Consider the following 27097-nt stretch of genomic DNA (forward strand, 5'->3'; position numbering starts at 1 on the left):
GCGGTACAAAAATCGTAGCGCTTTGGTGTACCGTCTTGGAGGAGTAGGGTTTGTAAGTTAAACTTCCGTACATACACACATACATCCCTACATACGAACGCAGAGTTTTAGTATTATACTAGAAAAGAGGGCCCGTTGGGCCCGTCCCCACACCCCCCATTCTCACTCCCCCAGCCCCACTCTTACTCTCCAAGTGTGCCCGTTGGGCCCGGAAAAGAGGGCCCGTTGGGCCCGTCCCCACACCCCCCATTCTCTCCTCCCCCAGCCCCACTCTTACTCTCCAAGTGTGCCCGTTGGGCCCGTCCTCCTGATCTGTGTATGTCAAGTGACCACTATAGCCTTCTGTTTGTTTGTTTTTTCCTAATCAGATGTGCAGTACTTTGGTCAACGTGGGTTGTTTTTAAATGTGCTATACAAATAAAACTGACTTGACTTGACTTGACTTGCAATAACAAAAAAGACTTCTTGGAAGCTTTTCGAAACAATGTAGCCGTCACAAGCTGAAAACTAAATCCTTGCTGAAAACTAAATCCTTTTCTGGAAACTTTTGGAAACAAATGTAGCCCCTTGAAGAAAAGGGTTAGAAATGAAAAATTTAAACTTTAATATCTCTCTAGCTTTAAAAAGGTAGCTTCAATTTGAACGAAAGTACTTACAATAGTTGCCCAGGTTAATGGTGAATACGGCGGTACAAAAATCGTAGCGCTTTGGTGTACCGTCTAGGAGGAGTAGGGTTTGTAAGTAATCTTCCGTACATACACATATACATACATACATACGGAATGTTGGACCGCAGAGTTTTAGTATTATACTAGAAAAGAGGGCCCGTTGGGCCCGTCCCCACACCCCCCATTCTCTCCTCCCCCAGCCCCACCCTTACTCTCCAAGTGTGCCCGTTGGGGAGGGCCCGTTGGGCCCGTCCCCACACCCCCCATTCTCTCCTCCCCCAGCCCCACTCTTACTCTCCAAGATGTTTGTTTTTTTTTCCTAATCAGATGTGCAGTACTTTGGTCAACGTGGGTTGTTTTTAAATGTGCTATACAAATAAAAGTGACTTGACTTGACTTGCAATAACAAAAAAGACTTCTTGGAAGCTTTTCGAAACAATGTAGCCGTCACAAGCTGAAAACTAAATCCTTGCTGAAAACTAAATCCTTTTCTGGAAACTTTTGGAAACAAATGTAGCCCCTTGAAGAAAAGGGTTAGAAATGAAAAATTTAAACTTTAATATCTCTCTAGCTTTAAAAAGGTAGCTTCAATTTGAACGAAAGTACTTACAATAGTTGCCCAGGTTAATGGTGAATACGGCGGTACAAAAATCGTAGCGCTTTGGTGTACCGTCTAGGAGGAGTAGGGTTTGTAAGTAATCTTCCGTACATACACATATACATACATACATACGGAATGTTGGACCGCAGAGTTTTAGTATTATATAGATAGATAGATAGATATATAGAAGATAGATATAGATATAGATAGATATAGATATATATATATATATAGATAGATAGATATAGATATAGATATATAGATATAGATATATAGATAGATAGACTAGAACAAGTGTGTAGATAGATAGATATTTATTTATTTTATAAATAAAGCATTCCCATGAATCCACATGACCAAGTCACTGAGTCCCGTGCATCTTTTGGATGAGCCTACCTTAATGGACTTTACTAAATTCATCACTAAAATCCATGAAGGCAACATCAACCCTCCTACTCGCATCGATAGCCATTGTGACCACCTACATAATTAAATTAGTAAGACTTGACCTGCCTTGTACAAAGCCATGCTGTCTGTCCCTATTCACTTTCAAATGGGAGTAAATACTCTTTTGAAGAATCCTCTCCAATGAGGTTTGGGTTGAGGGTTAAACAGGGCTGAAGTGTCAGTGCTATGAGGATTGGTGCCTTATCAAGGCTGCCATCTGTAAGCGCGGCAGGAAGGGTGAGACTCCACCTCCCTCTTCTGCTTTAAATAAAAGACGTTAGTAGTTTGGCATTTCGCAATGCTTTGACCAGTTAACCCTCAGTCAGATGCATTGACAGGTTCCAGACATCTCTCGTCCGCATCAATATCTTACTCCATCTGTGGCCTAACAGTCCCGTGTTCCCCCCCCCCCAATATCTCTCATGCCATTGCTCCTCGCACTTTCTCTTCCCGCGGCCTCTCTCTACCACCACCTCTTTCTGTGCTCCCTCTCTCCCCCCGCCCCTCTCGCCTCTTTCCCCCAATGAGCTGCCCTCCTTTTAATTCGGTGCTCCACCCTTTCATCTTTATCATGTACCTCAATGTTGATATTTCCTTTGTTCCCACAGGAGAAGAATTACCGAGAAGGGTTCGTTTCCTGAGCCAGACCCTAAAGATGACAGGAATGTAAGTAGATCTCTGCTGATTATTTGTTGTATTTTGAGCCTATGCTCCCTCCTTGGCAAGGTTGAATGATTTACTGTGGGCGAACCTTCCCCAGAGTGAGGCCCAGGGTCAGGGAGCTGTCTCACCGCCACTGTCTCACGGGATGTCGAGATGGCCTTGGAGGGTTGGCTGCACCCTGAGAAATTAACCAAGGGGAGCCGCCCTGCTCTGCCCAGCCTCTACTCCAGTAGAAGTCATATCTCGTGGGTTTGTGACTGCCCCCCCCCCAGCAATGGTCTTTGGAGAGCAGCTGCTCATTGTTGCTCTGTCAGAAGGCTGTCCTCCCAAAGGCTGTGGGCATGGAGCTGAACCTGGGCACTTTGTATTTTCACTGTGTACTCCAACATCATGCTCCAAAACAGGATGCTTAACCTTTGACTGGTTTGCTTCCATCAGGAGGAGTCAGATTCTTCGAGCGTGAAAGGGCCCACAGCATCGAGCGTGTCTGGTAGGTTTGAGCAGCTCGCACTCTGTCCTTCATGTCTGCTCTCCCTGCCTTCTGAAGGTTACATTTGTCCGTAATGATGGTTCTCCAGACCTATTCCTAGGACGAGGTATTAATAGACAATAGGTGCAGGAGTAGGCCATTCGGCCCTTTGAGCCAGCACCGCCATTCAATGTGATCATGGCTGATCATTCTCAATCTGTACCCCGTTCCTGCCTTCTCCCCATACCCCCTGACTCCGCTAGCTCTTTCTTGAATGCATTCAAAGAATCGGCCTCCACTGCCTTGTGAGGCAGAGAATTCCACAGATTCACAACTCTCTGACTGAAAAAGTTTATCCTCGTCTCCGTTCTAAATGGCCTACCCCTTATTCTTAAACTGTGGCCCCTTGTTCTGGACAACAAACATTGGGAACATGTTTCCTGCCTCTAATGTATCCAACCCCTTATAATCTTCTACGTTTCGATAAGATCCCCTCTCATCCATCTAAATTCCAGTGTATACAAGCCTAGTCGCTCCAGTCTTTGTCCTGTGAGGGAGGATAAAGCAGGGTAGGACATTCCTCTCAAGTTCAGAAGAATGATCACAGTCCATAAAGTTGTTCCAGGACTTGGCGTGATAGATGCAGGGATGATGTTTCCCTTCGTTGACGTGTCTGAAACCAGAGGTCACTGTCAAAACTTTTTTACACAAAAGGTGGTGGGTGTGTGGAAAAAGCTGCCAGAGGAGGTAGTTGAGGCAGGGACTATCCCAATGTTTAAGAAACATTTAGACAGGTACATAAATAGGATTGGTTTAGAGGGATGTGGGCCAAATGCAGGCAGGCGGAACTAGTGTAGACGGGACACGTTGGTCGGCATGGGCATGTTGGGCCGAAGGGCTTGTTTCCACACTGTATCACCCTATTACTCTAAAAGATCAACCACTGAGAACAACGAGGGGAAACATTTTCATCTTCACAGTATGAAAATTTGGAATTCTCTACCCGTGAGCTAAGGAAGGAGCCCCAGTTGCTCAGCGTACTCAAAGCACAGTGATTGATTTTTGGGTCTTCACGAGATCAAGGAATTTGGTACAGGAAAGGCATGTTATATTGAGCTCTAGTATTTGGTATTTCCATCCTGAAGAAAAAGGTTCGGTCTATCTACTCTATCTATGCCTCTCATAATTTTATTTACTTCTATCAGGTCTCCCCACAACCTCTGGCATTCCAGAGAAAACCCGTACAAGTCTGTCCCACCTCTCCCTGTAATGAATACCCCCTGATCCAGGCAACATCCTGGTAAACCACCTCTGCGCCCTCCAAAGCCTCCACATCCTTCCTGCCACGGTGACCAGAACTGCTTGCTATATTCCAAATGTGGACAACCAATGTTCTATAAGCTGCATCATGATGTGCTGACTCTTATATTCACTCAGTGTCCCAACATGTGAAGGCAAGCCTACCATATGCTTTATTTACCACCCATATCTACTTGTAGTGCCACTTTCAGGGAGCTGTGGACTTAAACCGCCAGATTCCTGTGTACATCAATGCTGTTAAGGGTCACGCCATTAATTGTATAATTTCTCCTTACATTTGACATCCTGAAATGCAACACCTCACACTTGCTCAGATCAAACTCCATCTGCCATTTCTCCGTCCATTTCAGTAGCTGATTCATATCCCCGCTGTACACCTTGACAGCCTTCCTCCGATCTGTGACCCCAGCAATCTTGATGTCACCTGCAAAATTACCAATCAACCCATCTACATTCACATCCAAGTCATTTATATATACGTATATAAAAGAGTGTTAGAAACAGAAAAATAGGTGCAGGAGTAGGCCATTCGGCCCTTTGAGCCGTGATCATGGCAGATCATCTAAAATCAGTACCCCTGGCTGAATGCAAGGTCTTTCACTGCTGTTACCTGCTTCAACTCCAGTATGCACCTTACTCTCTGATTCTTCACCACCTTAAATTTCACCGCCTGCTGAAGGTACCTTTTGCCTGAACAAGCAAGATTTGCAAATTATTTTGGTTAAACTAAGTAATGTTCCTGCTTGCTAAATCCCGTGGGACTTGCTTTTTTTCAGAGACGACCAGAAAGCCTTGGGAAAGAACAAGTACAGTAAATGGCAACAAATCGCCAGTAATTTCCAGGTATGTTCCCAGGATGTGAGAATGTTATGAGGCAGACCACCAGACTGATGTGATGGGGTCTGCAGACTGTGGAGGGACACGGTGCAATGAATGAACACTGGGAGTTGTGCTTATAATCCCCTAGACACACACTTGTGTCTGATCAGAGGAACATTGGCTGGGCTCTGCTTGTACTTGAAGCTACGGGACTGGAAGTGGACAATGGAAAAAGGAATGGACAAAGGAAAGAAGCAGAGAATTGAAAAGAGCTTTTTAAAGACTGGCTAGTTCTAGCTGTGATGAAGGCCTAAAACGTTCATGGTCACACCTTTATAAGGTCCAAATTGCCCATCTGTGACTGAATATTTAATTTTTGTCTGAAATTTGGGTCCTCACCTTTCTTTGTTAATTTGTTTAATGGGCTGTTTGGTTTAGAGGCAAAATTGAGACAGGTTTATGGGTTCAAGCCCCTGCACAGCATCAGGGCACAGTCTTGGATGGCAAGTCTAGGTGCAGCTTTGTGCCAGTGCACAGAAACTGTAACTCACAATCACACAGTCCCCCCCCAGCAACATAGCAAGTAATGCAGTCAAAAATTATAAGATTCATGTTTTACCCCCTAAATCACTGCATTTTCAATCTTTACCAATGTTTATGGTGATGCTTTTGCGGTTAACTCTCCAGGACCAGTGGGAATTGTGCTTTAATGGCCAGGATTTTGTGGTGAGCAATAGACAATAGCTGCAGGACTAGGCCATTCGGCCCTTCGAGCCAGCACGCCATTCACTGTGATCATGGCTGATCATCCACAATCAATACCCCATTCCTGCCTTCTCCCCATATCCCTTGACTCCACTATCCTTAAGAGCTCTATGTAACTCTCTCTTGAAAGCATCCAGAGAATTGGCCTCCACTGCCTTCTGAGGCAGAGAATTCCACAGATTCACAACTCTCTGAGTGAAACTTTTTTTCCTCATCTCCGTTCTAAATGGCCTACCCCTTATTCTTAAACTGTGGCCCCTGGTTCTGCACTCCCTCAACATCAGGACCATGTTTCCTGCCTCAAGCGTGTCCAATCCCTTAATAATCTTACATGTTTCAATAAGATCCCCTCTCATCCTTCTAAATTCCAGTGTATACAAGCCCAGTCGCTCCATTCTTTTAACAGATGACCGTCCTGCCATCCTGGGAATTAACCTCGTGAACCTACGCTGCACTCCTTCAATAGCAAGAATATCCTTCCTCAAATTTGGAGACCAAAACTGCACATAATACTCCAGGTGTGGTCTCACCAGGGCTCTGTACAACTGCAGAAGGACCTCTTTGCTCCTATACTCGACTCCTCTTGTCATGAAGGCCACATGCCATTAGCTTTCTTCACTGCCTGCTGTACCTGCATGCTTACTTTCAGTGACTGATGAACTAGGACACCCAGATCTCGTTGTACTTCCCCTTTTCCTAACTTGACACCATTCAGATAATAATCTGCCTTCCTGTTCTTGCTGCCAAAGTGGATAGCCTCACACTTATCCACATTAAACTGCATCTGCCCACTCACCCAACCTGTCCAAGTCACCCTGCATCCTCATAGCATCCTCCTCACAGTTCACACTGCCACCCAGCTTAGTGTCATCTGCAAATTTGCTAATGTTACTTTTAATCCCTTCATATAAATCATGAATGTATATTGTAAATAGCGGCTGTCCCAGCACCGAGCCTTGCGGTACCCCACCAGTCTCTGCCTGCCATTCTGAATGGGACCCGTTAATCCCAACTCTTTGTTTCCTGTCTACCACCCAATTTTCTATCCATGTCAGTACCCTACCCCCAATACCATGTCTTCTAATTTTGCCCACTAATCTCCAATGTGGGACCTTATCAAAGGCTTTCTGAAAGTCCAGGTATACTGCATCCACTGGGTCTCCCTTGTCCATTTTCCTAGTTACATCCTCAAAAAAATTCCAGAAGATTAGTCAATGGTTTCCTCTTCGTAAATCCATGCCGGCATCAGACCGATCCTGTTACTGCTGTCCAAATGTGCTGCTATTTCATCTTTTATAATTGACTCCAGCATCTTCCCCACCACCGATGTCAGGCTAACTAGTCTATAATTCTTTGTTTTCTCTCTCCCTCTTTTCTTAAAAAGTGGGATAACATTAGCTGCACTCCAATCCACAGGAACTGATCCTGAATCTATAGAACATGGGAAAATTATCACCAATGCATCCACAATTTCGAGAGGTACCTCCTTAAGTACCCTGGGATGCAGACCATCAGGCCCTGAGGATTTATCAGCCTTCAGTTCCATCAGTCTACCCAACACCATTTCCTGCCGAATGTGAATTTCCTTCAGTTCCTCCGTCACCCTAGGTCCTCTGGCCGCTAGTACATCTGGGAGATTGTGTTTTCCTTAGTGAAGACAGATTCAAAGTACCTGTTCAACTCGTCTGCCATTTCCTTGTTCCCCATAATAAATTCACCTGCTTCTGTCTTCAAGGGACCCACATTTGTCTTAACTAATTTTTTCCTCCTCACATACCTAAAGAAGCTTTTACTATCCTCCTTTATATTCTTGGCTGGCTTACCTTCATACCTCACCTTTTCTCCCGGTATTGCCTTTTGTTGAACAGTTATCTTCTGTTGCTAAAACACCAAGTGCTGGAGGAACTCAGTGGGTCAGGCAGCATCTGTGGAGGGAATAGACAGTTGACATGCCAGATTGCGACCCTTCAGACTGATTGTGATGGTGAGGGTAGGGGGTGGAGGTGGGGGTACGCAAATTTTCAAATGGTTAACAATTCTCAGTCAGTATATCATGAAGAAAGATGCCCAATTTTAACTTTAATTTTAAATTATTAACTTTTTAAATGTTTTACAGAGCACAAAATAAAGATTGAAATACTCACACAACTATGGTAACCAGAAAAGTCCATAATTTCTATTGAGGAATTAAAATCCACTCCTCCAAAACTAGCTTTAGGATTGGGGGGGGGGTTTGTTAAGTTATGCTATTTAAAATCGGAGAATTCTTGAGCAAACAACACATTTTTATGTTTTGTTACACTGACCAATAAACCACCACCGATGAATTCCTGTCAGTGGGGTGATTTTCCGATCTCTGGGACACAGCTTATGGGGCAGGTCTGGGTTTCTGCATTAAGTGGCATTTGTATTAATGACTGAATTTCTGGTACTTTCACAGTGTTACAACAGTAAATGCTGTTCATTAGTCCTTCACAATGACCTCAAAGTCTGCCAGTTCCCCTTGTCGTTTAGTCGAAAACAGTTCAGAAAGGAGAGGGTTACTTTTGAAATGTGACTTTCCTGGCTGGGATTCACACTCGCCATCGTTAACCATACAGCAATTTGGTTTTATGGTGAGCCGTACTGGCAAAAGACCTGTCAGTTTATCTCCCTGGTTTCTTTCTCAGAAAGCTGGCCAAGCATTTTGCAGTTATTAAAAAACAACCTTAGTTACTGCTGTACTTTAAGAAAGGACCAGGAAGGGGATTTGCACAGCAATGTAGATTTGTGGAAAGTTGGAATGGCTGCACTTGGTTGAGGACTAAATGGTCCTCTGCTGATCTTATTAAGGTGGCTTATTGTACAAAATAATGTCAAATACACAACATTGTGATAACAAACAAATAATTTGCTTTAATAATACTGAATGAAGGACCAACATTGAAACACTGAGGAGTCTTCTGTTCTTGTATGGGATAATTATTTAGATCTATTTATTCATTCTGTTGAGTACGGTCTGAGTCAGTTACTGTGCCAACGTGCTAGCCTTGCACCATATGTTTTTTTGTGTGCTCTAATATTATATTCACTTATGTTTGCAGTAATCAGTACAATTCTGTTCAGCTCACACTTTTCTCCTACAAATGGTTTGGTTGCAGGTTGTCACAAAGAAAACAATAGGTTTAAAGTTCATAATTGTCTATATTGGCAAGAGCTATGTTGTCTCAAAGTCTCACGTGATGCTGCAGTGCTCTGATTCCATCTCACAGTTAGCTCCTTGCAGATCACCATGGATTGACAGCAGTTCAAAAGCAAAATAATGGAAATCTGAATTAAAAACAGTAAATGCTCACTCAGCAAGCCGGATGGCATTTGTGAAGCAGGAAGTAGGGTCAATGCTTCCAGATAATGACCTGAAAATGGAAATACAGGTTTTAAGACCAGAAGTCTGGAGTGGAGTGAGGGTGAAGAGGAGAGTAGAACAGAAGGGTTAGTCTGAGATAGACATTTGGTAAAAGAAGCTGAAAGATAAAATGGGCAGTTGAACAAGTGAAAGGGGGTGGTTACAGGATAAGTCTGGGTCAAAGGTTGGCCTGCAGGAGATGTGAATGCAGAATAATTATCAATGATTGCCAAATATTGTCGAACAAGTGCTGGAAATCTGAACTAAGAATGCCGTTTTGCTGATTTTCTGTGGTTGCAGAACTTAACGATTGAGTTCAGACAGTTGTGGGGCGCTTTGTAGGAAGATGAGCTTCATTATTCTTATTCCTTCTCTCACTCTCACTTCTCCATCCTATACACTGCTCCATTGCTCATCTTCCCGCAGAGCAGAGTACTGTCCTCTGGAAAACACTAAATTCAGTTTTGGTAATACCCATGCACTTGTTATTTATATTTTGTATTTCCATCACTCGTTTGGCATTTCTCTGGTCTGACCTATCACATTGTTCATCTTACATCTTCTGTTATCCAATCTTTCCTGCCTCCCACCAGATCATGCAACTTCCATGTGTTCTCTTCTTCTCCTCCCCCCATTCATTGTCATCTTCTCCAGTTCTGATAAAAGATCTTTGGCCTGAAATATTAACTCTGTTTAACTTTCCACATATGCTACTTGATTTGCTGAGTGTTTCCAGCATTCTCTGTTATTGTTCCATATCAGTTAGTTGATAACCAGTCTTGATACAATGTATAAGAAAATAACTGCAGATGCTGCTACAAATCGATTTATTCACAAAATGCTGGAGTAACTCAGCAGGTCAGGCAGCATCTCGGGAGAGAAGGAATGGGTGACGTTTCGGGTCGAGACCCTTCTCAGAATGATAAAATGTAGCAGAGTGACCAGCAATGATGGGGTCTTTTTTTTTTCTTGGGTTACAGCCTGGTGTTGAGAAGCAGAGAGAAAGGGAACGTTATTAATCTGTGTTGCCATTAGTCAGGTGATCTTCTCTGAATAATGTTGTAGTTCGGGCTATACCCAAATAATTTTTTTTAGAATTTTCCTTTGTATATCAGAAAGTTTAAAAAAACACACATTGAATGAGTCGTAGATAATTCCTAGAGAGTAAGACACTGAAGTGAAGACCAGGACACACCAAGCATTTGTGTGCTCAGTCCTAGATGGCTTCCAGGATAATTTCAGGAAAAATCAAACAACCGCAGATGCTGGAAATCTGCAATAAAAAACGAAAATGCTGGTATACCGAGCAGGACAGACAACATTTATGGAGAGGGACGCAGTTTGTGCTTTGAGTCTAGGTTGATGCTCAATTCCTCAGATCTAGGTTGATTCTCCATTCCTTTGCAGCATCTAAACAAGGGAGATATATTTTCAAGATTAATTTTCTTTCTCCTAGACGAGATTCTCCGTGGAAAAATCAGCTGATCTCTGACAAGTTCAATGACACACTAAACAGGTACCAGCTGGCCTGTTAAGTTTGTTTTTAAAATGGAAACATCGGTGTGCATTACTAAAGGGGCCAGCCCCTCACTCTGCATGGGAATGTGGGAAGTGTGTGCTGATCTGCATGCTGCCTGAGTTTGGATTCGGACCCAAGAGCTCTCCTCGATTTTCATTTTCTTCACATTCTTTTGCCTTTTCTGACCAATGGCTTTCTCCACACCTGAGGATGAGCTTACAGGTGGGGCTCACCAATAAAACCACGCTTGTACTGGGATTTAACTAATTATGACATGGATATCTGAAATATCAGATTTAACCATGACTGCACTTTATGCTTAAAGCTGCTTGCATTACTGTGGTCAAACGGTCTTCAAACTGTTAGGTTCATCTATGACGAGGCACACATGATCTGCATTATAAGTAACTGACTAGTCCAGACCTCTATCAGTAATTGGTATTCATACTTTGGAAATTCCCTGTATCTTCACAAAACATGAGGTGTATATAAGAATGAACTTAGTACTGTCTCGGGTATGTGCTATGTCCAGTGAGTACAAGCTGAAAATTATGCTTTGTGGATTGTTTTTTTTTGGAGCTTTGTTCGCATGGATAGCTTCAACATTACATTATCATTCAGCTTACTACTCCATCATTTAAAATGTCCCAAATCAGCATGCATACCTTGTGTCATTACACTGGTGACTTAGAGTGGTTTGTGCTAGTTATCAATATTATTCCTGGTGTGATGAAGCTACCGTATAATTGCTGTGCTGCTTTGTACGTAGATGTCCTCTTCTGGGTATTGCTATGAATGATAGGGAGGTGTCCCACTGTCTTTGGCTGTGTCAGGGAATTGGTGGCTTTGTCAGGGGTTTGAAGAAAGAAGATAGGAATAATTAAATTGACCAAGTGGCAGCTGGTGATTAAAACTGAGACGTGAATTTGGACCTATTAACAACGGATACAAACGCTGCAGTGCCTGATGAAGAAATGTCAGGCTTATTAAAGAGGCATTGAGTCAAACAGTGTGGAAGCAGATTCTTCAGCCCAACTTGTTAATGTTGATCAGGTTGCCTAACTGATCTAGTCCTTGCAAGCATCTGTTTCCACCTTGGAAGAAAATAACAAATTATTTGCCTTCGGGGGGAGGGAACCAACAAATGGTGGAGGAACCTTGTGAATAACAAAATGGTGTTTGGGGGGGAAAAGGGGCCTAAATCTGTCCAGGCTACCTTGTTCAGGGGAAGAAATCAGTTCTAATTTTTCAGAGCATCCTACTTTCAGGATGTGGTCTATCAGTTGTAGCACTGAGGGATTAACACAAGAAAACACAACACAAACACATGAATTATTGGAATCAATCGCCAGAAACACTGAACCCGAGGCTGCAGCCTTCTCCAGGCTGATAGCCAAGCGTCACAGGTTGCGGTTTAATTCAATCTCAATTTGTGTGCAATTTATAGGAGTAATCATTACTGCACCTATCAGCCCGCACATGCTCCACCTGGTTCTTAGGATTGTGTAGAAACAAGATAACCAGTGCCTTGTTTATCCTTCATTCAGTCTCCTCTTGAATTAAGTCATTATCAGGTGGAACCCTGTTTCCATTTCAGTGACCACCTTGTATTGATGGCCTCCCCACACCTGCATCACTGAACCCATTCCCACAAAAATGGGTCACAGCTCGGCCTACTCTGGCTCAGCACTCCAGATCTTTGGCACAGCTCATTGGCCTTAGCCACCCTGGTGGTGTGAGTTCAGAGAGATAGCCACGCAGCTGCTTTCCACTGAGCTTACCTATTGAAATTTTGGCTCGGCTTAACATTTCCAAAATAGGCTGAGTGGATGTATCCAGATCATGCAGGCGATATTCTATATCGACCTCAGTCCTCCATTTCACATTGTGTAAATCATGCAAATTTGTAACATCCTGCACAAAAGGTTATAGTTGAAAGGATTGAAGAACATTTTTGTGTCACTGGTTGAGATTGAGAAGGTAAATCTTCTGATTCCCAGTCTGTCTGGTGGGGTTCAAGTGAGAGGGAACAGCACTAGGATATTGGATATTCATTAGAGTTTAGATACGAGTTTGTGAATTGCGTTGTTATCGTCGAGTACATGAAAGCTGTCAGACAAAATAAATGTAGGCAGAATTGTAACAGTTTGTGTTCATTGTGGGAAAATAATCCCAGGCTATTAAGAGAAACAATAGAAGAGATTGCAGGAGGTTTGGCAAAGATCTCTGCAACTTTTTTTACCACAGGAGCGATCCTGGAGGACTGAAGCGTGCCCATTGTTATACCTTTGTTTAAGAAGGGAAATGGGGATAATCCAGGGAATTATAGGATCATGAGCCTCCTATCAGTGGTAGGGGAGTATTGGAGAAGATTCTTCAGGTTAGTGTTTACTCCCATTTGGATAGTTCGCATGGCTTTGTACACGGCAGGACATGCTTTACTAACTTGAGTGAGTTTTTTGAGGAGATGCTGAAAGTGATCGATAAGTGTGGATGTTGTCTACTTGGATTGTTGTATGGCATTAGATAAAGTTCATGGTAGGCTGTAGGTGAACGGGATTAACAGTGACTTGGGTTGTATTGATTCAGAACTGATTTACGCATAGAAGACAGAGGGTTGTGGTGAAGGGCATTATTCTGGCTGGTGATGTGTAACCAGTGGAGTGCCACAGGGATCTGTGCTGGGACCTCTTTGTGACATATATAACCGTTTTGGACATATATGTAGATGTGTTAGTTGGTTTACAGGAATTACAGACTGTGAGGAAGGCTGTCAATGTTTACAGCGGGATGTAGATCAACCACAGAAATGGGCGGAAAATAGCAGATGCAGTTTAATCTGAGCGTGAGGTATTGTATTTTGGGAGGTCGGATGTAAGGGGAAGGTATGTGGTTGATGCTCTGAACATTGATGTGCGGAGGGATTTTGGAGTCCAGGTCCACAGCCCCCTGAAAGTTGCAGCACACAAGTAGACAATGGTAACGACCGCATATGATATGCTTGTCCTCACTAGTCGGGGCATTTGAGTTTCAGGAAGTCATGATGTCTCTCTATAGAACTTTGTTTAAGCCATATTTAGAGTATTATGTCCAGTTTTGGTTGCCCCATTACAGGATGGGGAGGCTTTGGAGAGAAGTTTAGATGCTGCCTGGAGTTGGGGGTATTAGCAACAAGGAGCAGTTGAACAAACTTGGATTGTCTTCTCTAGAATGCTGAAGGTTGAGCGGAGATCTGATAGAAGCATATAAAATTATAAGGAGCATAGATAGGGTAGATAGTCAGAACCCTTTCCCCACCAGGGTGAAAATGACAAAAGCTAGAGGGCTTAGCTTTAAGATAAGGGGGTCAAAGTTTAAAGGAGATGTGCAGGACAAGTTTTTTGCAGAGAGTGGGGGATGCCTGGAACGTGCTGTTGGGAGTGGTGGCATTTAAGAGGGTTTCAGTTAGGCAAATGTAACTGGACCGATATGGATCACATGCAGGCAGATGAGATTTGTTTACCTAGATAGTCATGGTTGGCTGAGACATTGTGGGCCAAAGGACCTGTTCCTGTGCTGTACTGCTCTAGATACCATAACATTAATTTGAAAAAAGGGTGAAGTATATTATTTATTATTATTTTCTAAATTAGCAGATGGGGGTATCTCCACAGGAAGTGAAGGATTTTCAGAAATCATTGACGACATGGGGAAACGGATAGATCCAATCTAAGGGTTTGTCATACTCCATGTAACATATGGCAGGAGTTTGGGGTTACAAATCTCAAGGAAGTGTATGTGAGGAGATGCAATAAGGATTGGTGTGGATTTTATCCATGCTTTGTGAGTTGCTTCAATATGCTATGAAATAATCTGTGGTGAAGTAATTGAGGGTGAGCAAATCAGTGTTCTAGTTTAAGGCATTTGTTAGAGCAGTTAGAGAAAGCTCTTTACACTGATGGGTAGTTGAACAAGGAGGCAGCATTGTCGTGTTTCAGAAATGATAATCTCCCTAACAGTGGATGTAAAGTTAGGGACGGTTATAGAGAAAAATTGGGAAACTTGAGCTGAGACATTGATAGCAGAGCATAGCACAGTATAGCACAAAACAGGCCCTTCAGCTCACAAGATCTGTGCCAACCATGAAACCAGATTAAACTAATTTCACTTGCCTGCACATTTTCTCTATCCTTCAATTCCCTGCCTGTTCATGTGCCTGTCTAAGTGTTTCTTAAATGTTGCTATTTTATCTGATACTACCACCCTCATCACCTGGCAACATTGCTCTCTGTAGAAAAAAAATGCTTTGTAAATCTTCAAACTTCCCCATCTCACCTAAAAGTCATGCCCTCTGTTATTTAACCTGTGTACACGACTGACTATCTACTCTATCAAAGTCTCATAATTTTAAATATTCCTGTCAGCATCCAATGATCCAGAGTAAACAAGCCAAGATTGTTCTTGTGATCAAAGGGAATGTTGGAAGAGGGTTAACAGGTATATTCTTGTTGCTGTGCTTCTGCTGTTGTATCCATAGAGTCCATAATCAAATTAATTCTTCATTTTTCTGCCATTCATTTGAGTCTGTGCCCCTTTTTATATTGTGAATCAGCTGCTTTTTAATCAAAAATGTACTGTGCATTCTGGCAGTTTGTACTTGTCGGATCAATTTGCTGCATCTGAATTGCCGTGTGTCATTCCGTTAATCTCTTTATTTTTCAAAATAGTACGGGTTAAAGATGAACATTTACGTATGATTTTGGTAGCAACATTCAAATCCCTTGTGAGAGTTTCAGCTAAAGTCCCTTCAGGGAAAAAGGCTTAGCTTCTTCTGATCTACACTGAGTGCAGAGGTCAGCCTTGTAACTCTGTCTCCGTGATTGGAATGATTGTCTTTTGATCAGAATGGAAACGTGGTTGGCTACACCTTTAAAATATTCTTCATCTTTAATTTTATTTACTTTGCTTTCTACTTGTGATTGGAGACAAAGCGAATGTCATTGCTTTGTGATGCTTCAACCCCATGTTATTCTGGTGACCTTTGCAAGCCTTCCTTAATTCTGCAGTCTTTTTAAATGGTTCCTCCATCTGAGCGTCATTGCAGCCGTTGCAGTGGTGATATTTGCATCACTAGATGGCACAGTGTGTGGATCAGGGTGATGTGAACTCATTTGTTCAGTGAATGTGTGTGTAAACCTACGTCAGGAAAGGAAAATTAGATGATGAATTTGTTTAACATGCAAAAATCCAGTAAACATGAGCAGCCTGGGGCTTCAAGCCTTTCACAGTCATCACTGTAGAAATGATTTGTACAAACAGGCAGGAATCCAGGCATGTCAATAATCCTCTTACTGACAAGAACCTAGAATGGGGGTGTGATTTTGAGAATGTGGTGCCATTTATGCATTGGCACAGGGGTTGCTGCAGTGGTGATGGATGGATGTAACCAAATGATTTGTGTTTATGTTTTGTTGCATTGTTAAGTATGGCAGTCAGGGATTATGAGGTTGCATCAGTGGATCTCGGAGATTAACTGCTGACCCTTCCTACTTGCAATGCTTGAAGATATGCTTCGGCCACACTCCTGGGTAACTCTATTCATTTCTCTGTTTCAGAAGCAAATCCACACCAAGTGGACCACCAAACACAAACGGTGTCCAAGCGGAAATCTTCGATTACGACAGATTAAAACAGGTGCGGTAGGCGGTTTTTGATCATTTCTATAGCCACATTATTTTGGCAAAATGTAAGACGAGCATGGGAGGACGAATTGAATCAACTTATAATGCAAGATATATGGGATGAAAGTTTACAACATATACATCAATGTTCATTAAATACTAGACATTCCTTAATACAATTTAAAATAATACATAGATTACATTATTCGAAGACGAAATTAAATAGGATTTTTCCTAGTATCTCTCCTATTTGTGATAAATGTCAATTTCAAGAAGCTAATTTAACTCATATTTTCGTAACTTGTATAAAAACGCAAAACTTCTGGTTGGAGATTTTTAAAATAGTTTCTAAAGTTATTAACAAAAAATTAGATATGGATCCAAAATTAATTATATTAGGATTATCAGAACATACTACAAATTTTACAGCAAGTCAGGTACATTTTCTTGATTACAGTCTAATAACTGCGAAAAAATTAATACTTAAATTTTGGAAAAAACCAATAACCCACACAATTAAAATGTGGACTACGGAAATGACAGAGACCCTGCATTTGGAAAAAATAAGATTTGCCTTAATCGACAAACCTGAGTTATTTTTAAAAACATGGTCTCCATTTATTGAATTTTTAGAAAAGTAAATGGGTTTGGCGCAGGACTAAAATAATTTTTTTTCATTAAAAGTTGAAACTTGAGTTAGGGGTTGGATGTACAACTGTGGTTATTGTCTCCCGGATCTACTCCCTTTAAATTTTATAGTTAGATCCTTTTTAAAAAAATTTTTAACCCTCTTATTCTCTCTCCCCAAGTTTATAGTTTTTTAAAAATTTTTACTTTCTCTCTTTAAAAATTTAAAAATTGAAGCTATGTAAGAACTCTGTAACAAATGTGTTTTTTAATTTCTATTTGTACATATGCTTTTCAAAAATTAAAAAAAAAAAAAAATGTAAGTTTGTACTCGCAGCACACCTTGCTGCTTGTGTCCCTTTCAGAACCCAATGTTCCTTTAACCTCGTGCAGTCACAAATCCGAGTCCCTATCCAGCAACACCATGTCTACGCAGCAGAGTCCATATTCCCCACTGCTGCAGGTCACAGGACATCAAGAGCCCATTCTGGTGTCTTTGAATATGAAGCAGAGCATCATTTAGTTGGATTCACTTTTCCTCCTCCTGATCGGAGCTACTTTATTTTTTAAACAGGATATCTTGGAAGAAATGAGGAAGGAGCTTCAGAAGCTAAAGGAGGAACTTATTGATGGTGAGTGTCACCGCATCTCCATTCCTGTATGGAGTTGTTGATTTAGCAACTTTTGATTTGCTTCAGTATGTTGATCTTTGCATGCATCAGTAAGTGTTGTCCCTAAGCTACACTCTCGTCATTGGGAAGGTCACACAGCAGCATCTGGAGCGTTACCACTTAGGCCCCTCCATGTTACATATTATCCGCATTTGGAAATAATTTGTGTCGTGTCAAAGGCCTGGAATAAAACCATTTGGCGTTTAACATACTCAATGGGTCAGGCAGCATTTCCAGCGTGTTAATGTTTCAAATAAATATTTTAATTTCAGATTTCCAGCATCTGCAGAATTTTTGTTTTGGGTCAATCCTGGCATTCCTTGCCACAGAAAAACAGAGAAACAATCCTCACCAACCATCAGTTGCCCATTTACACACATCCTCCTTAATGTCATATTTTATGTTACCCATATCTTGTTTAACTCTCAAAGATTCTACCACTGACCTTCAGACCAAGAGGAATGTACCCACCAACATCTCAGGGCTTGGGAGGAAACTGGGGCACCTGCAGAAGAACCCAAGTGGTCACTGAGAATGTGCAAACTGCTCATGGACAGCACCTGAGGTCAAGATTGGACTCGGGCTCTGGCACTGAGAGGCAGCAGCTTTATCAGGTGTTACACTGTGCTGCCCATACTCCAAACAGCAATGTAAAAGAACCTTCTTCATAGATATGGCAACAGTTCAAGAAGCTGGCTTAGCACTACCTTGTTGAGCCCCTGACTCTAGGATCTTTTATTACTGTTCCTCGTCCAGTCTTAGTTCTTCCCTACTTTGCAACATTGTCAGACATGGTGCTAGCAATCTCACAGCTGCTGCTATTTTCTGAGAGGCTGCACCTCATTTACACCTACACAGGCAGCATTGAATCCCAGCATGTACTACAGCCTGCACTCTGACCTCAACAGCAGTACTTAGATTTCAAGGCAGCCCTTTTCAAAATGAGGACTCCTCACTGTGAAAGATTCTGCCTCATTTGTATTTGCTACTAGATCTTGCAGTACGAAGACAAACCGTTCCTCACCTGATACACACTTTTTTAACCGTACTCAGCAGTTGCAGCTGGGCTCAGACTTGCATCTTATAATCATAATCATAATCATAATAGTACTTTAGCCAAGTATGTTTTGCAACATACGAGGAATTTAATTTGCCATAGTCATACCAATAAAGAGCAACAAGAGACACAAATTAATTTTTAACATGAACATCCACCACAGCGACTCCCCACATTCCTCACTGTGATGGACGGCAAAAAAAGTTTAATCTTCTACCCTTCTTTGTTCTCCTGCGGTCGGGGCCTCGAACCTTCCATTGTCGGGGCGATCTTGGCACCCACAGCCGGCGTTGGAGCCCTCCTCGTCAGGACGATCAAGCTCCCACATCGGGGGGGGGGGGGGGGGGGGGATCTCAGCTCCCCCGCACCGGGCGATTGGACCGCGGGTCGGGGCTAGTCAAACCTTCTGCGACTTTGGAGCTTCCCGATATCAGTCTCGACCCGAGACTGCAAGCTCCTCGATATTGAAATCCGTAGACCGCAGTTGGAGCATCGATCCCAGGCTCCGCTGGTAAGTTCACGGCCCCGTGGTGGGGCTCAAAGTCAGTCTCAAGTAAGGCCGCCAGCTCCATGATGTTAGGCCGCAGAGCGACCGGAGATATGATCCGGAAAACGATCGCATCTCCGGCAAGATAAGAGATTGGAAAAAGTTTCCCCGACCCCTTCCCCCCACATAAAACAACCCAGAGAACATTAACACATACTTTTAAAACACTAAAAATAACAAAAAAGACAAACAGACAGAATGTTGGCGAGGCTGCCATCGCTCACGATGCCACCTGGTGGAATGCCTTTTATCTGATAGATCCTCCCCCCAGGAGTCACCACCAACAAGCAGGTTGGTGGGGCATTGCACAATGAAAGATAAGCACATAGGGTGAAAGCTGGGCATCGTGCTCATGAATCTGACCTGGGACTGTCGTGGCAAAGGTTCTAATGCAAGCTCATCTTTTTATTTACAGCAATCAGACAGGAGCTGAGCAAGACCAACACTGCATAGAAGACATGCTGAATGAAACCGGCCCTTCTATTCCTAATGTGACGACTGATGACAGTGAGAGGGTGATGAGAAAATGACAAGGACCCAGTGAGGATGGGGAGAGCATGTGGGAGGGAAAGAGGGGGGAGACCCTCCTCGTGCTGCACTCTTGAGATTTTGCGGGCAGCCTCATGCCGTCGTGCTTTTCTTTTTGTTCCCCTCACTGCTTGCCGCTTTTTCTAACTATGTTCTTGAAGGAAGAGAGTCTTAAAGTTATTGTAATATTATGCAAAGATTCTAATGTCTGACAAAACTGAATCACAGTGTCTGGAAAGTCACATCAATTGAAAGAAAAATTTGCACAACAGTTGTGTTTCTTTTAGTTTTTCCTCTAGGAGGTGGGTTATAGTTTGAGCACAGATCTTGGAGACAGTAAACTATATAGATCAGTTTGTGCTGTGCTTCCCAGGAATGGCACAGTTTCTACATATAGGAAGAGTCAGTGGGAATGTGCTCTATAGTAAGGGTGTCCTGGGATTATCTGTTATTTTTCTACTATTCAAACCAATGGCAGATCACAGGATTTAAGGATATGGAGATGCCTTCCTTAGTTTATTATTGTGATAATGCTTTACCAAATCGAAGACTTATCTATCAATCCAATCAATGATGTAAGTTCTCAGTGCAGTGTCTGTAATTGTTCCTTCCCTGAGTTTTGTGCATGTTGAGATGTAGTTCTTTTTAATTATGAAAATTGGCTGTGAACTGATCTTTTTTCCCATTTTACCAAGCAATACTCAGTCATGTTAAGTTGCCATCTGGTTGCCTTTACATATCTGGGGTGAAGGAGAGGTTGGGATGAGCATTCAACTACTCTGTGACCCGTGTGGCTGCCATCTGTGCATTCTAATAATGTTCACATCCATCTCATTTCTCCAGATCTTATAATCCTGGAAAAGATGCTCTTCCAGAATGTCTATGATGCAGTTGTGTTTATTTCCTCATGTTTTAACAAGTAGATGTATTCCGAAGCAAAGTGGAGATGAAAGAGGCTGCCGGTGGAGGGAGAATCTCAACCCTAGTCTGTAGGTTTGAGTCCTGAACCTTGGCTTTATGTAAAGCTGATAGCTACAAGTTGAGGCAGTGCCATTCTCACCACCTCAACTCACTCCTTGCTCCCAAGACTGCACCTCCTTTCTTGGTCCAGTTCATCAACCAGTTTAAAGAATTTTGGTTGGTTTGTTTGACTACGTGAAGCAGTGTTACCTCTGGGATGTCAGATGGCATTTGAGCTGGTGAGTGGTCTTTGACTTGTCATTTCTCAAAAGCTGGAAATTCCCAAAATTGGTCGGTGGAGTAGGATGTAGCTGTACGGCATGGGTTACAGAGGATGTAATACCAGTAAAGCCACTCTTTACCAACCCATCACCCACACTATACCTGCTGTCGTTACCTGGGCTACCTTGGGACTTTGGATCCACACACGTTATTAGACCATCAGAAATTGTGCCTCCTGAACTGAAGAGTATCATTCCATCTCTCGGGGCTCTGCCACCAGTGAGGAGGGATTTGTTTTCAGTCTTTATCTAGTGTGAGCTTCTTGCTTCCTCAGTTGCAGTGGCAATGCACAGCTCGTCTTGTTGCACTTCTTTGAAATGGGTGCCTTTCCACCAACTCCAACTGCTAGAACTCTGCCAGTCCCTGCCAGTTTGGGCAGGACCAGCACCAGAGAGCAGCAGCTGGCACTGATGCAGGAATCTGGGAGTCCAGGTCCTATAAATCAAGAACTTTCTGAAACATATCCTTTCCGTCAACACCTTGGCTTGCCTGCAGGTATATAGACACCTTAATTAATCTCCCCTCACCGTGGTGGTGTGTGCCTGCTTCCAGAACTTGATTAAACTTGCCAAACAATGGAATGGATGTCTCCAAAATTAACTTGCTTCAAGAATATTTGTAGATGTCCAAGTAATGTCTATTCCATTTCCAATGTGGGAATCATGAACAGGATTCTTTTCGTTTAAATTCTCCCAACTAGTTTTGCAGATTGAAATCCAATATCATGTATATGTGTTTCAAAGTTGTCAACATTCTTCATAATTTACAATATCAGCTAATTTCTGGAGCAAAATCATTTAAACTTCAGTGGTATTAGTTTATCAAGTCTTTTTCTATGTTATAGGCCTTGAGGCCTCCGATCATCAAGTAGATAATAGTTCCCAGCCCTAGTCAGCTGTTGTACTGGGGTAATAATTGTATCTCCGTGATCTAGGTAATGTGGAACCCAATGCGATTAGTTGAAAGTTCTACAAAATGTTACTGTTAGATAGTGATGCAGTGATTGTTGTAGAGAAGCTGAGAGTTCTTCACTTTGGTAGAATGATCATAGGCACTTTTTTTTACAAAGTGGTTATGAAAGCTTTTTCACTGTGATCTATAGAGGGATAAAGATCCTGTTATATCGCGCATATATACTGTCAGTGCAAAATAGTCACAATGTTTTTAATAGGGCGAGTTTTTTTCCTTTGAAATATTTATTATTTCTTTGTCCAGCCTCAATACTCAAATAAATCACAAGGAAATTCTGATAAAAATTAGTATTGGGGTTGTATTCTTGTATACTTACCTTGCCTTTCACTCTTTTCCCCGTAAATTGCAAAGGGGAGGGGCCTGACCTCAATCTTGTCCACCAGAGCCAGGACCAGTTACACACTGTGCACAATCGTATGTCCTACCACTGTGAGAAATGGCACATCAAGGTTCAGCTGATGTTCAATGAATACAGCATGGTGACTTCTTATTCCGCTGGTTAACATCTGGAAGACTCAAGAGTGTTTCCACATCTCTCAGCTATCTGATCCTGCACTCGTAACAAGAGTGCTGTAATCTAAAATCCCCCTTTGTGGATTACCTAGGGTCAAGCACTGACCAATTTAGACTTTTTATAGCAGTACATCACGTCAAAGATGAGGGGGCTGTTTTATTGCACACGAGGCATTCGATCTATTAATGTAGAAATGGGCTTCAAAATGGTTCTAAGTTGGGTGGGAGTTAGCATTTTTTTTTAACAAATCATGTTGCTGAGTGACTAAAGTAATGTGAGGAGATATTGGTTTGTCTTCCACAGCTGCTGTCTCCTGTATTGTAATATTGTCAACTGTTTAACGACTACAGTGCCCTCCATAATGTTTGGGACAAAGACCCATCATTTATTTATTTGCCTCTGTACGCCACAATTTGAGATTTGTAATAGAAAATGGTGGTTAAAGTGCACATTGTCAGATTTTAATAAAGGCCATTTTTATACATTTTGGTTTCACCATGTAGAAATTACAGCAGTGTTTATACATAGTCCCCCCATTTCAGGGCACCATAATGTTTGGGACACAGCAATGTCATGTAAATGAAAGTAGTCATGTTTAGCATTTTGTTACATATCCTTTGCATGCAATGACTGCTTGAAGTCTGCAATCATGGACATCACCAGTTGCTGGGTGTCTTCTCTGGTGATGCTCTGCCAGGCCTGTATTGCAGCCATCTTTAGTTTATGCTTGTTTTGGGGGCTAGTCCCCTTTGGTTTTCTCTTCAGCATATAAACGGCATGCTCAATTGGGTTCTGATCAGGTGATTGACTTGGCCACTCAAGAATTGACCATTTTTTAGCTTTGAAAAATTCCTTTGTGCTTGAGCAGTATGTTTGGGATCATTATCTTGCTGTAGAATAAACCGCTGGTCAATGAGTTTTGAGGCATTTATTTGAACTTGAGCAGATGGGATGTGTCTATACACTTCAGAATTCATTATGCTACCACCATCAGCAGTTGTATCATCAATGAAGATAAGTGAGCCAGTACCTTCAGCAGCCACACATGCCAGCCCATAACACCCCACCACCGTGTTTCACAGATCAGGTGGTATGCTTTGGATCTTGGGCAGTTCCTTCTCTCTTCCATACTTTGCTCTTGTCATCACTCTCATATGTTAATCTTCATCTCATCTGTCCACAAGACCCTTTTCCAGAACTGTGGTTTCTCTTTTAAGTACTTCTTGGCAAACTGTAACCAGGCCATCCTATTTTTGTGGCTAACCAGTGGTTTGCATCTTGCAGTGTAGCCTCTGTATTTCTGTTCATTAAGTCTTCTGCAGACAGTGGTCATTGACAAATCCACACCTGACTCCTGAAAAGCGTTTCTGATCTGTCGGACAGTTGTTTAGGGATTTTTCTTTATCATAGAGAGAATTCTTCTGTCATCAGCTGTGGAGGTCATCCTTGGCCTGCCAGTCCTTTTGCGATTAGTAAGCTCACCAGTGCTCTCTTCCTAATGATGTTCCAAACAGCTGATTTTGGTAAGCCTAATGTTTGGCTGATGTCTCTAACAGTTTTATTCTTGTTTCTCAATCTCATAAGGGCTTCTTTGACTTTCATTGACACAGCTTTGGTCCTCATGTTGATAAACAGTAATACAAGTTTCCAAAGGTGATGACAAACCTTGAGGAAAGATTAGGTGCTGAGAGCTCTCTTATACCTGCATGAAGGACGCAATCACAAACGCCTGAGAAGCCACGTGCTCCAAACATTATGGTGCCCTGAAATGGGGAGGACTATGTATAAACACTGTTATAATTTCTACATGGTGAAAACCAAAATGTATAAAAATGGCCTTTAATAGAATCTGACGATGTGCACTTTAACCACATGTGATTTTTTTCTATTACAAATCTCAAATTGTGGAGTACAAAGGCAAATGAATAAATGATGGGTCTTTGTCCCAAACATTATGGAGGGCACTGTGCAATGCATGGAGATACAGAAACAAAGAACTGCAGGTGCTGGTTTAGAAAAGAAGACACAGAATGTAGAGTAGCCCAGCGGATCAGGCAACATCTCAGGAGAACATGGATAGGCGACGTTTCGGATCGTGACCCTTCTTCAGATGCACAGAGATTTGTTCCGTTCGATCAGTTCTGTGCTCTCCTTGGTGTAGAATGGGGTGCTATGTGAAGTTACTTCAAGTGTTAACCAGGCTTTAATGTTTAAGTAACATTTTAAAGGTACTAATGTTAATGGTTTACATGGAACATACTTGAATCTTGTGGTTGTATATTTAGTTGAGGAAATGAACTTCTCAGAACCAGTCCGGCCGCAGAGAATGTCCCGTTGACAGCTGACTGACTGTAAAGTGAGCGCTGATGGATTACACCATTCCAACAGGATGCTCCCATTTTAGTGCCTGGGAAATTTGTTTTATCCTTTAATTTAAGATTTTCTGCTGCTCATTTTTAAACAAAAATCTAACTCACCCTCATAAAAATGTCAATAATGCAAAGTATCATTAAAAGAAAAACTGACAGTGAATGGGAATGGACAAGCCCTTGCACTCCAATGTTTAGACCATCTTGACATTAGTTTAAGATATTTTCAAATCATTTTTCTAAGTGGGGTATTACTCGAAGAAAAATGAGAATATAGTCTTTCTGCTGGAAGAACAGAGACAGTAGCAGGTACCTGGAAATTGCACCATTCACAGTCCATTTGGTTGGGCCAATGTCAAGCTCCAGGTCCTTTGGCTTCCTTTATGTATGTTTAGTGCCCTCTGTCTTTCCCAGGGCACGGATCTCAATGCTCGTTGTTGAGTTCTCCAAGACACTATCTGAGCTCAATGCTTGCTGTGGAGATGATCAAGGGCATTCAGTAAGTCCTTTGTCTCTGGTTCCTGCAGGTAAGTTTGCGGCTGCCTGTTCCTATGCTGTTGGGTTGCCTGTGGACAATCACATGGTTTCTTTGATGCTTATCGTTTGTATGACACATTAGCCTTTACTGGATCGGGGTATGTTGTGCCTGTATTTGTTTAAAATGTATCTTCTGATTATATGAGCCTTCAGAATGGTTGATACCTGATCAAATAACCAGAAAGGAGTGAAACAATCAGCATTTAAATGTGATTTTTAAAAAAATGTATGCAAAATGAAATGCATTGAAAATATTGCAGCTAATTTGCAGTAAAACATTTGAAGCCGCAGTACAGAATGACTTGAGTAAAATATACAAATTCAACAGGGTATGTTTACACAGATTAGAATAAATGATTAAAGTTAGTATCTTTCATTTTCACATCCCAGTTCGTGCCTACCAGCACCGTGAAGAAGTGGAGACAATTGTTTTTCATAAAATCTGAAAACAGTTTCAAGTGTTTACTTGACCTTGACTTTGAATAGAAGTTCTTTCCCCATAACACTAACAGCCAGTGCCACAATCTGAACTGTATGAACAAAACGGTGCCTGTTGTGGAAAGGACTTTGCTTCTCTCTATATCTCTTGTAATCAAATTAAGTCCTATAAAAGTGTTGATGCTGGAACGTGACTTGAGCCTCTCTTATCTTCAGATATTCACTTTGTATGAGTAAGGATTGTGTTTTGCAATTGCATTTTAGATATTGTGCGGGTAAATGACAATTAAAACAAACAGGCTAACAAACCGGTAGAGATGGAACTAAATTTGCATAGATCTTCCTTCTCTTGAATGAAAGTTGTGGAATTTTCAGGGTTACAAGGTGGGAAAATGATAGATCAGCCGTGACTTGAGGCAGTGCCAGTGTCAGAATTACAGAGACCAAGACTGCAGTGACAGCTATGGTGTTCAGTCCCCACAGCAGACCTCCAGTTTGTGGGAGTATAGAGCCCAGTGCTAGCCTGTGTCGTAGCAGGACCGCATTGAGCTGCAGGTGATAAATGTGACCGTCAGGTGGGATTGCTTCAGTTGTGCAGTGAATCTGAGGCTTGTCTCCAGCCACAAGACAATGTTGTCTGCTCTCTCTTCCTCATCTCCAATGTGATTGAATTTATTTTGTATTTCTGATTTTTGACTGCCAAATTGATTTGCACAGATTTCCATAGTTAACGCTCTTATCAGAAGAGTTCAAGGTGGTTTCTTGTTCTGGTGAAATGAAAAAAATGTATCAACAGATTTCACATTTTCATGCTTTTGAATCAGTTCTTTAGATTTACAATTCTGTTTGTATCATGTTATGTTACATTTTAAAATTTCTTAAGTGCTAATTTTTTTGAGCGAATGGAATAAAATTCAACATTAGATCTTATTGAGAATGTTTTCCTATTGTCTATTGTGTGTCATGCTATTAAACATATAAACGGTATTCCTATGGAGTTCATCACATGGATCCAAACACGCGTGGGTTTTTGACAAACTCTGCTAATTTCCAGCAGCAATCTGCAGATCATGGAAACTCTTTAAGCTTAAAGAATATGCACTTCTCTAATTCCTCTTCACAATCTATGAACTATTTTAAAAATGTTAATGTTTTACTAACAAGAGAGAACTGGAGTCACAAGAGACTGCAGATGCTGGAATCATTATCAACAAAGTGTTGGAGGAACTCGGCTTGTTAGGCAGCAACTGTAGAGGGGAATGGACTTCTTCAAAGGGTC

At 42.0% G+C, this 27097-nt stretch overlaps 1 protein-coding gene across 5 annotated transcripts in view; it reads left to right on the plus strand.

Moving 5' to 3' along the window:
- The window catches only part of enah (ENAH actin regulator), a 183906-nt gene extending 157181 nt beyond the window's left edge, over positions 1-26725 (plus strand). For 4 of the 5 annotated variants that reach the window (XM_078398862.1, XM_078398860.1, XM_078398859.1 and 1 more), the window contains 7 exons: positions 2325-2382; positions 2818-2869; positions 4945-5011; positions 10594-10653; positions 16251-16329; positions 17518-17575; positions 19634-26725. In XM_078398862.1, the coding sequence (XP_078254988.1) occupies positions 2325-2382; positions 2818-2869; positions 4945-5011; positions 10594-10653; positions 16251-16329; positions 17518-17575; positions 19634-19671 (412 nt within the window). In that variant the 3' untranslated portion in view covers positions 19672-26725. The remainder of the gene's footprint in view (positions 1-2324; positions 2383-2817; positions 2870-4944; positions 5012-10593; positions 10654-16250; positions 16330-17517; positions 17576-19633) is intronic. The other variant, XM_078398861.1, reaches the window with a different exon arrangement.
- Positions 26726-27097: the final 372 nt, after the last annotated feature.

This window comes from Rhinoraja longicauda, chromosome 5 (assembly GCF_053455715.1).
Source record: "Rhinoraja longicauda isolate Sanriku21f chromosome 5, sRhiLon1.1, whole genome shotgun sequence".
NCBI classification, from domain to species: Eukaryota; Metazoa; Chordata; class Chondrichthyes; order Rajiformes; family Arhynchobatidae; genus Rhinoraja; species Rhinoraja longicauda.